Source organism: Squalius cephalus (genome assembly GCF_949319135.1).
Source record: "Squalius cephalus genome assembly, chromosome: 10".
In the NCBI taxonomy this organism is placed as follows: Eukaryota; Metazoa; Chordata; class Actinopteri; order Cypriniformes; family Leuciscidae; genus Squalius; species Squalius cephalus.
In genome coordinates, this window is record NC_137131.1 from 38,289,384 (window position 1) to 38,306,247 (window position 16,864).

General features: G+C 38.0%; 2 protein-coding genes across 7 annotated transcripts in view; one reads left to right on the forward strand and one right to left on the reverse strand.

Moving 5' to 3' along the window:
• The window catches only part of plppr2b (phospholipid phosphatase related 2b), a 156,922-nt gene that overhangs the window by 73,162 nt on the left and 66,896 nt on the right, over positions 1-16,864 (forward strand). The window lies entirely within an intron of this gene.
• palm3 (paralemmin 3) overlaps positions 1-16,864 on the reverse strand; it is a 40,207-nt gene that overhangs the window by 12,742 nt on the left and 10,601 nt on the right. For all 3 annotated transcript variants that reach the window (XR_013822446.1, XM_079882717.1, XM_079882718.1), the window contains exon 2: positions 1,554-1,608. Coding sequence is in view for 2 of the 3 variants with exons in the window: in XM_079882717.1 (XP_079738843.1) it covers positions 1,554-1,601 (48 nt within the window). In the remaining variant the exon portion in view is untranslated. The remainder of the gene's footprint in view (positions 1-1,553; positions 1,609-16,864) is intronic.

Genomic DNA, 16,864 nt, shown 5'->3' on the forward strand with positions numbered 1-16,864 from the left:
ATGATGTCTTTTCATAAATAATTGTAACCAAAATTAAAATGCATTATAATATTTGCAGATTACATCTGAAATTGGTTGCTCGTCATGGGTTTTAATGCATTATACTTTCTACAGGTGTAACAATGAATAGTTATAATGTATCATAAATGTGATTATTACAATTATTCATGATGAGACCATGTAATGCATTGTAAGGTGTATTAATTAATGCTATAAAAATACTTACAATAATGCATTTTATTACACGGCTCTGTGGAATACTTGATTCTGATTGGTCAATCGCACCATCCAGCGGTAAATTATTCCAAGATAACAACCGCTCAAAACAGATAACACAGGCTCATCCGGGTCACTGAAGTCAGCAGTGCTATACGCTCCCTAGGAACCGTTTTTCTTTGTGGAAGTTTTGCGTTTGGTGAGCTAATAAAATATTAAAACTCAGTCGAATCAATATTTTGTGTACAGTTATTTAATTTCTCTCAAAATAACCCCCTTCAGGCTGTTCAAGAGCATCATCCTGTCGGGGGTTATTTTGAGAGAACCACCGGCTGGATGTACATTATCCCTTACGTAAATAAAGTGTAAGTAAAAAATAAATGCTGTTCTTGATGATAAATCCTGCAGCATTGATGAATAAAATGTTTTTTGAGCAGCAAATCAGCCTATCACAATGATTTCTGAAGGATCATGTGACACTGAAGACTGGAGTAATGATGCTGAAAATTCAGCTTTGATCACAGGAATAAAATATATTCTATAATATATTAAAGTACAAAGCAGTAATTTTAAATTGTAGAAGTCCTTCACAATATTACTGTTTGACTGTATTTTTGACCAAATAAATCAAACTTCTTTCAAAACAATTTAAAAATCCATTAAATGGTAATGGATTAACAAGTGAGTGTGTTTGCCCAAGAGTATCATCTCTCCACCTGGATTGCATTTCCAATCCCACTGTTGTCCTCTGTAACCATAAGCTTTCCATATTGGTGCTTCTGTTCTTACATATTCAAATGTTAGATTTTAGACATAATCAACCACTGAGCCGGAGTGTCATCATGACGTGAAATGAATACTAGAACGCATTCAGAGGACATGAATATTTTGTATGTCAGAGAGCAGGTGAAGAGGTTCATGGGTACGGCGTCATTGCTGTTGTCTGGTGTAGTTTTACCTGGTCTGGACAGACTCCATCACACTTAATAATTCAGGGTCGTGAACACAGCTAACACCAGTTTCCATGCCTGTGTGTGTGTATTGTGAGAGACATGCCGTATAACAGTCTATTTGTCATAATGCATGTTTCTATTAAAAGTACAATTCATAGCGAGCGGCTACCGCTGAATGTCCACAGGTACTGCAATAGTAAGTGTTGTCAAACAGCACCAGACGCTAATATGATGGATGTGTCTATATGTTTCCGCACGGCACTATTTGCGGGGGTTAAGTGGCGCTGTCATTTAAATGGTAAATTAATCCACTCACGCTGTTAGCAGGTTCTGCTTGTCATATAATGATATATGAAATACAAACATGGCTTCTATGGGACGTACCGCTATAGCCTGCAGTCGCTGCTGGTATTTCTCCGCTTCATGTTCCATCCTGGACCTGGAATATAAGAGACATTGGCTGCATTATTTATTTCCATTCTATTTTAAAACAGGTTTCATTTTAAATTTAAAATCCAGTTACAATACAGATGATTCAACTTTGCATGGGCTATTTAAAAATAGCTAAATATTTTAAACAGCAATTATGCATTCTTTTAAGTATAATGGATTTGAGTAATCACTATGAAATGAATATACAATATATTTTTTTTTTAAGAAATTGCCACTTTTGTTCAATAATGATGCAGTTTTATAAAAATTGCTGCACAATAAAAAAAAACTAAAAAAAAACTTTTGCTGCCTTTTAGTACAGTAAATAGTGACAGTGAAGATTTTACATAGTTACAAACACTTTTATTCATCAAAGAATCCTGAAAAAATATTAAGCTATGTTTTCAACATTGATAATAAGAAATGTTTCTTGAGCATTAAATCAGCATATTAGAATGATTTCTGAAGGATCATGTGACACTGAAGACTGGACAGTGCTCTTTATACGAAATGTAATAATATTCAGCTTTCCATCACAGGAATAAATTACATTTTAAAATAAAATAAAGTAGAAAACTGTTATTTTAAATTGTAATATTATTTGACAACATTACTACTACTTTTTTTTTGGGGGGGGGGGGGGGGGGGGAACAGGATCAGAAAAAATTTGTCCTCTGGATTTAACCCATCCAAGTTAGAGCACGCACATTAGGAGCAGTGAGTAGTGAAGACACACACACACACACTGCAAACCGTGGACACACACACACTCGGAGCAGTGGGAAGCCAATCAGGAAGCGATTGGTGGCTCAAAGCCACTGCAGTCATGGGTTTGTGGGTGGAAGAGAGTGCTGTTCATTCACTCCCCATCCTACATTTCCCTGCCGGTATTGAGAATCGAACCCCTTCAGGTAATGAGTCTGACTCTCTAATCATTAGGCTCGACTGCCCCTACGATGACTCATAACTATCAGCTTCACGGTGTCACAGTGTGTGCATTAACCGCAAACAGGGAACGCTCTCAGAACTTTGGCAAACATTCTGGCAAAGTTCAAACAAATGTTGTTCCAGTAACATTCATAGAATCTTCGTTTGTTATCTTGTCTTCAACGTTCTCAAAACGTTAACATAAAAGAGTTATTTATACATCGGTCAAGGAACTTTTTTTCGGACACATTTTTATTTGGATGTTCATCTAACACTTTTTAAACTGGTTTCAGACCATTCAGAGAACATTCAAAAGTATCGTTCCCATAATGCTTGCAAATTGATCAAATGGAATGTTCCTGTAACGTTCATATAACCAAGATAAAACGTTTTTAAAACATTAAAAAATAGACTTTCAGTAACAACATTTTCATAACTTAATAACATTACCAAAAAAATGTTGTATATATATTATATATTGACTGAGCAAAAATGTTTTCAGGAAGACATTTGATCATTCTCAAAGCTGTCATACAGGCCTGAAGCGCTAACAGAGAACAGAAGCGGTTCCCTTCAGGTCACGTTCAAGTATGAATACATGAACACACACAGATCGAGCCGTTTGATCCTTGTTGATGTTCGTATCTGGAACACCCTGAAGGAGAGAGACTGTTTCTTAGGGAGGGAAAAAATATGGGTGTGTAGAATAAATATATGGAAGTGCAAAGGCTAAACAGAATAAACCCACCTTTGTTTGAGTTAGTGCCAATGAATACAACCAGACCAGTAAATACAGGAAGATCAAACAAAACGCTTCTCTGTTTCTGACTATAGCTTGTTGTGGAGCTTGTTTTTGACACCGGGTTTCTATGGCATAAACTATGTCAAATGAGGCCCTGACTGTGACAAAGAACCTTCCGGAGTCTCTCATGCGCTTTGCGAGAGAGGAGAGATATGCTTTTACCAAAAATGAAAGTATTTACTCGTCTTCATCCCCAAACTTCCAAACGGCCGTGAGGGGAACAGGCTGTCTCATCAGAGTTCTGGAGACAAACTTTGCCAAGAATAGCACTGAGGAATAAACAGATTCACTGAGCCTTTGATGATTCATTCTCTTCAGGTCTCAACAGAAAGTTCGATGCTAATTAAAACGTGGAGCTTTGCGTATCCGTCAGGCACAAATAAAGAGAAGAGAAAAAGAGAATAAAAACCAACAGATAAGGCAGGAGAAACAATGCGCTCCTCTGCTTTCTCGTTTCGCACACTTTATTATCAGGTGTGTCCACCCAAGCTGTTGCTATGGAAACATGACGACGTCTACAAAGGTACAACGACATCAACACCCGCTTAATTACTATGGTGACCTGGAAACTCATCCGGAGAGCTACATTATATTATGATTACACAATAATATGATCAACACTTATTATCTTATAATGCTGTTGCTCAGAATCTATTGTCTTGTGCATTTATGTTGTTTTTTTCAGATGAATACTAGTCTCGAAATGTCCTTGAATTGAAAGCAAATTTGCTTAACTAGACTTAGTTTTAGAAAATACCTCACCATACTGGCAAACTGATTTATTTTAAGCATAAACCTCACAAAAGTCATGTAAAAAAAATAGATTAACTAAGATATGTTCTCTGAAAATAATGTCTTAATATCTTTAAAAAAATCTAAGCATATTTTTGTAGTTTTCTAGTAAGTAAATAAATATTGTTTGAAGGATGCTTAGATGTTTATTGAAAAACGAGGGAAAAATAATGACTAAGAAAATAACTGTTTGCACTGTGAAAGCTGGAACATTTTTTCCTGTATGTTTATAACATAATTTAATAATTTTGTAATTTCAATTGTTAAATTTGCATTTAACAGAATGGCTGGGAGCATCAGACCAACTGCAACAATGAGCATTTAAAGACGTGATTTTAGGCCAAAATCACAGAAATCACCAGTAATATGATTTGTCACTTTTGACCAATAGGTGGCGCTGTCATGAAATTGATGTGGTGCGGTCACAGTACGGTAGAAATGACACATACAAAGTTTGGTGTCCATACGCCAAAGCATTAGAGATACAGTCTCAGGGTACGTTTACACGACAACGATGTGCTAAAAATGGAAACGTTTTTTCTTTGTACAGATGACAATGTTCACACGGACCCACGAAAACAACTAATAATGCTGTATTATACATGCCAGACAAGTAGCTGGTGATGTCACTTTGTAAAGAAAGACTACACACATTCACATTCTTTTACTACAGATCACTCGAGCCGAACAAACATGCTTATAAACACCAATTACATAATCTAGCCTATCATTTGTTTTGTCCGATTTTCATTCTAAGGATGTTAATCTTGATAATATTGCATTAATACTAATGCAAATTAGTTTGCAAATTAGTTTAAAACTCATGCAACTAATGGTATTCTTTGGTAAATTTCTTCACTTTGTAAACCAGTTAAAACTTGTGCCAGTGCAGTAAAAGAAAACTTACATTCAAGATACAGTCTATGGAAACAATTCTTAACATCTTATGGAGTGTTGCTTCACAAGAAAATATCTTGTTTAAAAGATTTTTTAGATTTTAAGTAAAAAAAACTAACTTTTGTGCAAAAACTAGCAAGTGCTGACTTCAGTCTTCAAATTGAGACATGCTCCAGTGCACTTGTAAATACAGCAATGAGCAGAGATGACGTGGTTTTAGGTCAAATATGTGTGGTGGGACGGTCGGACAGAGTGTATATTTACCCTGCTGGAGACCAGGCCTGACTGACATACCCTACTGGAAACCGTGAGAGATGAATAGAGCCTCAGGGGGAAGGGGATCATGGGAACTGAGATGAAACACTCTCTCACCTTCAGATGCACACACACATATACCGACACGCCCCCTGCCACTAATATTCACAACCGTTTACGTCAAGGAAGGCTGTAAATGTAGCAGAAAATGTAATGATGGCTCTTTCATCATATAGCATTTACTGTTGTAATCTACACTACCCATCCTCTGAATTACGCACATTCTTTCATGAGAAACCGCAGTAAACCCTGAGGAAACAAAGCAAGTCAGCACCGTCTTTGTGTATTTGCTCGAAAAATGATTTCATTCTCTATGTCAGCTGCACATTTTAGAAAAAGGAAAATGAGAAATAAACAAAAGTTGTATATACTGCCTCGCCACCACAATCACTCATTCTAGATGTTTGCCAGGGCAGTGCTATACAGCTGCTAAGATTTCGAGAGTGTCACACAGGTTACTTGCAAGTCAAAACCCACCCACAAGTCTCTCTGATATTCTGGCCTCTATATGGCTCAGGTCTCTCCTCAAGTCTATGGATTTTTATCTTTTTTTGGCCTGAAAATCTTTCAGGAATATAGGTTCTGTACAAGTAAACTCAATCAATGGTATTTGTGACAATGTTGATCACTACAAAAATTTTATTTAATGATTAATTTAAATACTCCTCCCTCCTTTTTTGAAAAAAGCAAACATCTGTGATAGACATACAACTGAGGTTAATGGGGCTAGTCCGTAAACATTAAAATCCTAACTGTATCAAAAGGATAAAGATATAGACAATATGTGTGTTAACATGATTTTAATGTAAAGATGTATCCAATTTTACAATTTAGCTACCATAACAACGTAACGCATGAACCCTAAAATGACTTAAAACTTATTTAAACAGCTTTAAAGCTGAAACAATACAGACATTTTCAAAGAATAGCTGTAATAAAATGTTTCTGCTTTTTAAACTGAGGGTCATTTGTTTATTTTCTGCCTGGTCAAATTCTTTATTCATGATGCAGTACAGAAATCATTATCAAAATAATAACTCGCCATCAACGTGCAGCAAATGACATAAGTGTGACAATCCAAACATCGAGTAGAAAGCAGCCACCGCTGCTAAGCTTCTGCCCCAGCACAGTGTGAACCACCACTTCCCCACCGACTTGCATGCTTTCTGCTTTCATACTCTCCATTAAACCAAGGTTTACCTTATTTTCATGTTCTCCACAGCTGTGCTGCAGCCCTGTTGCCAGTCATTACTGTGCACTCTGTGGCAATGAATGGTGATGCTTTATGAATGCTTATCAATAATGCTGGGAATGATTTCATAGCGGCAACAGCAGAGTGTGAAAATATAATTGCTTGCTGCTGAACTGCACTTAAAGAAGTTGACCAAAGTATTTCAGTATTACATGAGAAATCGCTTTTCCCAAAATAGGCTCATTGGAAAAACCTACCTCTACCTTCGTTACTGCAAAACTTCAATGTACCTATACATACAATTCATCACTGTAGTTTTAAGCTGAAATAAACACCAACAACTTTTATTCATTTTCACACAAATACTCACTGGACATTTCACTTTGATAAAATGTTGCGAAATGTGCGAGAAGCAAGGCAATATCACACTGCAGAAATCTCGCCACAGACACGTTTTCCAAATGATTCTAGGTTGTCTTTTCCACTTTTTATCACCTACAGATTCATTAAAAGCAGCTATCACAGCTATAACTAGCATGTTGAAAAGATGCCTAGCAGGAATTCTGACAGCTGTACTAAAGCTCACAAACCTATGATAAATCCGTCAACGGCATGGAGCAGGGCACGCAGCCCTCCGCAGGGAGAGGAAGCACATCTGTGCTCAACTAGCCTTGAAAACGCCAACAGGAAGCTGCATTGATGCGATTGCTGAGTGTTTGTAGTCTTGACCTGAATGAGTGTTCATTTCCCACATTTGTGCATGCAGAGAATTTCAAACAGAGTATTAGCCATTGGCAGCTCAATACCAGCAGTCTACTGTAATAAACACAACCAAACAATAACAACATTTTCAGATATCTCTATAGCAACTGCTCATTTTTTCTCAACCTAGAGGTTTAAATCCTGCTGTTACTGATTGTGCTTCTAAACTGATGTGGATTTCACGCATTTCCAGACATCTAGTTTTTACAATGTCTCTCCTCCAAAACAAATGCTTTGATGCACAATATACAGAGGTACTGTAGTTTCTAAAGACTTCAAAATATCTGACCTCCAAAGCATCTTTTTTGGTCTATGTATTGGTCGTGATGTTACGGCTCACTGTTTTTTCAGTGTGTGCTTTATATACACTTTCACCGCACTCGAATTGTGCATAAATGTAATGTAAACTGACTTTGCAGCCACTAAGAAGTACATTCTATAAAGTATGCATGTGTGTAGTAACAATGCCTCATTAATTGAATGTACTTCAGAGAACACCGGTGACAGGCTTGTTTGCAATCTGTCTTTCAATGTGACGTGGTTTGTTTTCAACAGACATATAGTTTATCACCTCCTTGTAAGGTTGACAAGCTCTGCGCTCGTTCGCTTGACATCAGTATGTAGCCGTCGGTGAAAGTCTTTTCCCTGCATGTCAACCCAACACCTCACATTTAGATAAGGCTGAGTGATCTGACCGGATGTTTGTAACACAGGCATATTATCAGATTTGTCTTGGAGTGATTCCATCAAGTCTTTTCAGTTAAACTGAGAGACACAGTACAATAAAAATATGTTTCTTATTCTATTGCATAAGGCGTATCTTCTAGTTTGAATACCCATGGTTGTTTTGTGCACTAGCAAAAGCAAAGCTCTTTGTGGAGGCTATTTCTTTCAATACAATGCCTTGTGACGTAAATGAGGCAGAGATTATACAGTATATACAACAGTGGCAATGTGGTTTGCATGTACAAATGTCCTGCGATTATGTAAATGCAAAGCATATTATAATAAAGACATAACTGTGGTTGATTTAGTGAATGCCTTTTCAGTTCTGTGGTTTTCTGAATTTTTGCTGCTTGTCTGGAAATGCATTGCATTAACAATGAAAGAAAACAAGGCAAAGAAGCATGAAGTTTTGTTTGTTGTAGCGGTGGGCGATGACCACAAACTTATTTCATGATAATATACTCTCTGTGTATATATATATATATATATATATATATATATATATATATATATATATATATATATATATATATATATATATATACACACTGTATATATTTTATCTTATTAAAAATAAGAACAATGATGCAAACAACGAACAATAGGACAAATTAAATAAAAAAAAACAGCACTTTGTTTTTCTAGTACAGCACAAGTACTATTTAATATTAGTGATCTAAACTGAACAAAATGATAAACGCAACACTTTTGTTTTTGCCCCCATTTTTCATGAGCTGAACTCAAAGATCTAAGACTTTTTCTACGTACACAAAAGGCCTATTTCTCTCAAATATTGTTCACAAATCTGTCTAAATCTGTGTTAGTGAGCACTTCTCCTTTGCCGAGATAATCCATCCACCTCACAGGTGTGGCATATCAAGATGCTGATTAGACAGCATGATTATTGCACAGGTGTGCCTTAGGCTGGCTGGCCACAATAAAAGGCCACTCTAAAATGTGCAGTTTTACTGTATTGGGAGGGTCCGAAAACCAGTCAGTATCTGGTGTGACCACCATTTGCCTCACGCAGTGCAACATATCTCCTTCGCATGGAGTTGATCAGGTTGTTGATTGTGGAATGTTGGTCCACTCCTCTTCAATGGCTGTGCAAAGTTGCTGGATATTGGCAGGACCTGGAACACCCTGTCGTATACGCCGATCCAGAGCATCCCAAACATGCTCAATGGGTGACATGTCCGGTGTGTATGCTGGCCATGCAAGAACTGGGATGTTTTCAGCTTCCAGGAATTGTGTACAGATCCTTGCAACATGGGGCCGTGCATTATCACGCTGCAACATGAGGTGATGGTCGTGGATGAGTGGCACAACAATGGGCCTCAGGATCTCGTCACGGTATCTCTCTGCATTCAAAATGCCATCAATAAAATGCACCTGTGTTTGTTGTCCATAACATATGCACTCGATCCACAACGTTGACATCAGCAAACCGCTCACCCACACGATGCTATACGCGCTGTCTGCCATCTGCCCTGTACAGTGAAAACCGGGATTCATCCGTGAAGAGAACACCTCTCTAAAGTGCCAGACGCCCTTGAATGTGAGCATTTGGATGTACTGCCAAATTCTCTGAAACGCCTTTGGAGACGGTTTATGGTAAAGAAATGAACATTCAATTCATGGGCAACAGCTCTGGTGGACATTCCTGCAGTCAGCATGCCAATTGCGCGCTCCCTCAAAACTTGCGACATCTGTGGCATTGTGCTGTGTGATAAAACTGCACATTTTAGAGTGGCCTTTTATTGTGGCCAGCCAGCCTAAGGGACACCTGTGCAATAATCGTGCTGTCTAATCAGCATCTTGATATGCCACACCTGTGAGGTGGATGGATTATCTCGGCAAAAGAAAAGTGCTCACTAACACAGATTTAGACAGATTTGTCAACAATATTTGATAGAAAAAGTCCTAGATCTGAGTTCAGCTCATGAAAAATGGGGGCAAAAACAGAAGTGTTGCGTTTATTTCTCACTATTAATTAGACTTCGATTGAACAGTTTGATTCATAGGATATTACTTTTATGATCTCTTTATGAATGTTTTGAAGCATCAGGGTTTGAACAGACTTTCAATGGAGGGACAGAAATCTCTCAGATTTCATAAAAGAATATATGCATTTGTCTTTCGAAGATGAATGAAAGACTTTTGGTTTTGGGAAGACACGAGGTTGAGTATCTAATGACAGAAATTTCATTTTTGAGTGAACTAACCCCTTAAGGCCTAATAGGTCTTCTTTTTTGAATGAACATTTAAACATTATTACATAAGACATTATTAAACATTCATAATAGTGAAACATTAAATTACACTAGGTCTCCATTTTAAATGTGCTTGCAGTGGTTTATTACCCTCAAGTCTGAGGAAGTTTCGACTTTCTTTGCATTTCCTCCATCATCAGAGCCCTGGCTCATATTTCTCACTTTATTACTTCTCTGGAGGCAGCTCTTCTACGAGCATCGATTCACTGCGGCTGTTTTCTGCAGTCCGGCCCCGTTTCCATTCTCCTTAGACCAGAGACACCAAAATAGTGTTTGTGGAATTTGACTGTAGCACTGCAGAACACTGCTTTTGTGTGTGTGAGTGCCTGTGTGCGTGTTTACACTGGGGGGGTATGAGAGGAATTTGAAACGTTCAATGTGGCGGTTGTAACAATGCTGCCAGGTCTCTGTGAGTGACACTTTAAACGGGCAGCGTATGAAAACACAGGATTCCAATAAAACGTTTGTGTGTGAATCCAAACAGAATATGCATGTGTGAACATGTGCAAAAGTGACTGTGTGTATGTGACAAATAGCCCAACTAGAGTTAGACACCCCTGCGGGCAGATTCCAATGGGTGAGATCACATGGTATGATGACATGTATGCCTGGAAACAACAGAAAACGGAAACAATGTGATATTTTCTCACAGGTGCCATATGTACTGTGGACTAGGGATGTGTGAGACTTGACAACTAAACTGCTGCTGCTAGTCGACATTGGAAATGCTAGTCATTTACATTATATCTTTTTTGCACATTTATTTTTTTGTATTTATATTGTATTTTATATTTTTACAAAGGCTATGTTCAAATTATTGTCATGTTATTGTCAGACTTTAAAATAATATATATTTTATTTTACCTCAGACTTTGCTTGTGTTTAAAGACTTGGAAGAAAATGGAACAGTTTTGTGTAGTCTGTGTTATGTCAAACTGGCATATAACATTTAGGCTTGCTTATAAGCTTGTTACACTACAGTTCAAAATAGGGGAAAATTGCCTACTGATATAAAATTTTATATGGCTTAAAGGGGAACCATTATGAATTAAACTTACTTTACAATTTCAGATCCTGTATCCACGTAAACGGGAAGTTTCCTACATGCATGTGTATAGAATAGAATATGTAAGGAATAACTGACGACAGTGTGTATGACTAAATTACAGTCTTTTCTGACTGTCCTCTGGGGGATGTTAGACTAGTCGACTAGTCTAGGGGTTCTCAAACCTGTCCTGGAGTTTTGTAGTCTCTACTAATGAGCTGATGAGTTGAATCAGGTGTTAGATGAGAGAGACACAAAATGTACAGTGCTGTCCTTCAGAACAGGTTTGAGAACTCCCGGACTTGTCAGTTACAAACTTTTAATTTAAACTTTGATGAAATTAGTCGTGGTGCCAATTTCAGCCTGTACTCATCAATAAAAAGTACATGTTATAGTAGAGCTGCACAATTCTGGGTAAATTGAGAATCACAATTTTTTCTATTTTAAATGGAGATCACGATTCTACCACGATTCTGAGCAGACTAGTCCTAAATGAAATAACATGTAAATTACAAGAGATTCTGACAAAATATGAATTGCTGAAGTTAAAAATTAAAAATGTTTAATTAATTAAAAATGAATATTTAAAAAAATGGCAATGTTTGAATGATTCAATGATTGACTCATAATGACTCAAAGACTTCACTTGTTTCATTACTGGATGAATCATAAATACTTTACGGTTGTGTCCGAAATCTGCATACTCTCTTGAGTAGGTACAGTACTTAGTAATAAGCTCAGTAAACACTTCACAACTGCTAAAAAAGTATGTTCTATATAGTATGAATGTGTGTAGTATGAATGTAATCTGGACGTACTCCATTCAGCATGTTGCCCTTATCACGCAACCTACCAGCGCCAGTTACGTCGCTTCACCGCCATACACAAATCCTCTCCCGTGGCCTCATGGGATAGTATGCACACTTAGTATGCATAGTATGTCCATCATATGCACACTTCAGAATCTCGCCGGAAGTAGTTGTTCATCCGGGTACTTTTTGCCTACTCTTTTATAAGAACTGTGAATTCGGACATAATTCTTTTGTCACATATAGTTTTTTGCCTATATATAGTAGGGAAGTATGCGATTTCAGATGCAGCCTACTTGTTTCATTACTGAATGAATCAGCGTTTTTGAACCAATCTCAAATGAATTCAATTCAATGACACATACAAATACAACAGTCACTTGCTGCCTCCTAGTGACGTAATCGATTAAATTATTATTTGAAGCGGCATATTACTTTCAAAAGGAGATTTGCTCTATTTTGATCGCTACATTAGACATCAGTGTTTATATCTGAACTATAAACTTTTAACCCAGTACTTCTGTGATGATTTGAATTATTGTAAGACAGAAATAACAATACTATGTGGTTGAAAAGACTGTTTGTTAAGCTGTTTCATACCTAAACATGACAACTCTCTCTCAGCAGTCAGCGGCAGTGCAAACACAGATTTGAATGCTCCGGTATGAGTTTGTCAGAGGTTTAATAGACAGGCAAATTGTTGTCATTTAGGAATAAGATCACGTAGGTGTTTGAATCTAGATTGCTAGATCTTTTAATGATTAATCGTGCAGCTCTATGCTATAATAATTTCCGTCACAAGCAGACTTCTTTTCGTTTGACCCTATGGCCTGCAACTTCAGTCCAACCACTGGTGTAATAACATTTCTTAAACCTCCCTAGGGAGGACCAGGGGTTGCTGGCCGACAGACAGCTGACTGTGTCGACCTCCCTGGGCGTCTCTTTTTCTTGCTTGGGATGTTATTGAGTTGCGCAGGGCTACTAGAACTGGATCAATGGCCTCTCTGTCAGGTGCTCCTGTGCTAAACGTTAGTCGTCTGGCACAATAAAGTCTCTGTTCAGACAGGAACAAACATCTAAAGCTCTCCATCTGTAATATCCTCTGCACAGTTCCAGGCCCAGGTGAGACTCAATGGAACTCATAACAGTGATATCGCACCTTCATAGAAGCTCAAAAACACTGTTTATGAACACTGTGGAGTTCAGCCGACTCTGCTAACCCTAAATTTGGAATGCACGGAGAAGGAATGAGGGTGTGTGTCAATGTAATGCCTGCAGTACAAGCCTAATTACCGTGATCTAATAATCTGCACTGATAACTTGACCGTGTCACCAGGCCAGCTGCTGTTTCTGATAAGGTTTTGTTTGGTGTTAGTCTGATGGGACACCCTCGCACCTCCCACTGACCATTCACTGACCGTCTGATGCATATTGCACACAAAAATACCAAAAGCTCAAACTGTCAAGCTCTGTTTTGCTGGCTTTATGCAATTTCCAAGAGTCATGGTGTTCGGGTTTTTATCAGTCCACTAAGAAACAAAGTTTGGTTAAACAAGGTTGCCACGTTGGAATGTTTTTATATGTCAGTCACAGTGCAAAAAACGATCAGTTAGGCCCAATTAGGCCCTGTTTAAACCTGGTATTAAGATGTGTTTTAGTTGATCGGATCACAAGTGGACGACGCTAAAAACAGGTGTAAACAGGGTCTAAAACATTTTGAGCTTGACTACTTTCGACCACTTCCAGAGGTAGTTGAAAACACATTCGACCAGATTGCTTTCGTAGTGTTAATGTGGTCGAATGTGTTTGAAAAGCCGCAAAAGACCGGATACACTCTGATGTCAGATTTTACATTTTTATATTTTTCATTTCTTTAATATCTTATGCAGCATTGATTCACACCTGCATTTATCCTTAAAGATTTTTAGACATTTTAACTAGAACAAAAATACTATGAATATTTTCTGCAGTGGTGTCTGTCTTTTCCTGTACAATTGGGTTGTTCTTGTTCAGCATGTAAATGTCCTGAAATGTCATTGAAAACAACAACAAAAGTGGTTGGTTTTTACCTTTTTATCTTTCTACTTCAAAGTTCCAAGACAGACAACCAACTGAATTTGCAAGACTACTTAGATGTTGTGAAAGCTACCTAAAGATTTTTGGGGGAAGGCAGGTCATAGATCAGAAACTGGGTTCTTGCACAAGCACTGAAACTAGTCAATAAATCATATAGTAAGCTAATCATCAAGCTGAGATTCTCAACACTAAGTCTGTAGATTGCTACAAATACTGCTATCCATCAGCTTAACAGGAAAGCCGGTGAGATTTTAACTTGAGATTTAACACTGCATGAGTTTATTTCATGGTGGATTCCAGGTGTCAACTGGAATATTTCAAATATTCTGTGGCTTGCACTAGGATGTCTGAACATGCTTCTCTTAATCAATTTAGGATGTTTGTCGAAGTGTGCAGGAAATGCTTGAATGAAGAAAAAAGAAAAGGAAATGAACGCACATTAGGAAAGGTCAGTCCTCATCAAAATGCATAAGATGACAGTTCAGCTAATTATAAACTGGAAAAGCCACAAATCCTCTGATTCATAAGAGGATTTCATATTTAAACGGTGCAACCAAATGCGCTTTAATGCTGCTGTAAGTTGTCAAATCTCTGGCAGGTTCAACAAAATGTCACCCTCTGGGCTGTCTATAATCTTCTGAAGCCATAATGTCCCTTAAATCCACTATCAATTATCATCGAAGATTATTTTTAGAGACTTTTAATTTTTCTTTATCAAGCCAAGCCACTAAGCTCTGTTTGAACAGCTTGCGAGAAACGCAGCCGTGTGAGCAAAGGCCACGGATCGAGATGCAACTTCTGAGTCATGACTAGATAACCACAACACCACTGCAGGCACAGCGTGCAACGTGCATGTGCATGTTAGTGCCATGCTGTTGCCATGACAGAACAGATGTCAGGTGCCTTGAATGATGAAGGGCTTTATTAGGTTTCCCCGTCGCTCGCATCGCTTCCGGTTCAGGCCTTTTTATGTGCTTCGTAAAAAAAAAAAAAAAAGATACGACTTTTCTTCTCATTACCATTTAGATGTTTAAATTAAATTAAATAAAATGGCAAAAACAAAAAGACCTAGATAGATTAGCTGATTGCCTCAATAGATATCACCATCAGTCCATCCTGCTGTAAACGCTTTCTCCGACAAGTGGATGCAATGAGACCTGTTTTCCTGTTTGTTCATCTAACGTTCGGCATAAAGCCTATTGTCAAATTTTTCAAAAAGTCATACTGCAAAGGCATGACTCAAATGTTTGTTATGGTACTCACATGCTTGGGACTTTGAAGGGCGGATCAAATGTTTGTTATGGTACTCACATGCTTGGGACTTTGAAGGGCGGAAAACAGTGTGTTTTGTGCTTTTTATTTCCCTCTTTCTAGGACTCACACACACACACACACACACACACACACACACATTACAGAGGAAGGGAAGAGTCCTTATCAAGGACAGGAATGTGTGTCTTCTATGTTCCCCTTTTCCTCACTCTCAATGTACTGGTGGAATGCCCAGATTCTGTTTGCTTTTTGGTCTGTTTTTAATTCAATCCTCTGTCTCCAAATAAAATAAAAACACCTCCAAGCTATGTTTCTACCAAGGGTATTTTCAGTCAAATGTTTCTCATGTTCTTTTTTAATGATGGAATTAAACTGGGTGAACAGTCTGAGGAGATTTCACTACACTGTAAACCCTAACAAGTAAGCAGAACTTTGAGGTAATCAAACGCAGAGATTAAAGGTAGGGTAGGCATTTTTCAAATAAGCTAGCAAAAGCAAGCTAGCTTAGAAAGCATAGGATCCCACCCTCACTTCAGAGCGTTTCCAAAGCCACGTCTCCTTCAAAACACATGAACACGTACAGTAGGGAGCAAACAAAAGCACTATGAGAGACTGTTGAACATCTCAAAAGCACATTACATTACAATAATAATGAACATAACTTAAAGAGCACTGACCTGTACCACCTGATTGCTGCAGATTCATTTCAGCCGAGTATAAAGGAGCAGTTCGTCATTCAGGAGGAATGACGTCGCGGAGGTATGGAAATACATATATTGACAGGCAGGTAGGACATCGATCGTATCATTGCATTCAGACCGATTACAATGATTGGACGAACATTTTGTGGTCCTAAGCTTTTTACAGATGATATACTGTATATATGTACATATAAATACATTTAGACCACTTAACACTAGATGTCGCCTTAAAGACATTCGTTCCAATGAACTGCCGTAGGCGACATCTAGTGTATATATCTATGCACCAGTCTGCGTACACGTCACACACCAGGATGCGCGCGCGCCCTCAGATCACTTGGACGTGGCTGTGTATAAGAGGTAAAAACGATATAAATACTGTTCGTTTTCTCACACAAACCGCTCGTTTCGTGTCTTAGGCCATCAATGTGTACTTACGATGGGGAATTGTTTAATTTGGACGATGGGGAATTGTTTTAATTTGGACTCTGTGCATGCTCTTTGAGAGGGTGACCATAGACCTGCATTATATGACTGACAGACAAGAACTGTTTGACCTAAAAATATCAAAATTTAAACTACTGCGGAAAAAGACACCTACATCTTGGATGCCCTTGAGGTAAGCTAAAACATACCAAAATTTATTTTCAAAGTGAACTATCCCTTTAATTCAA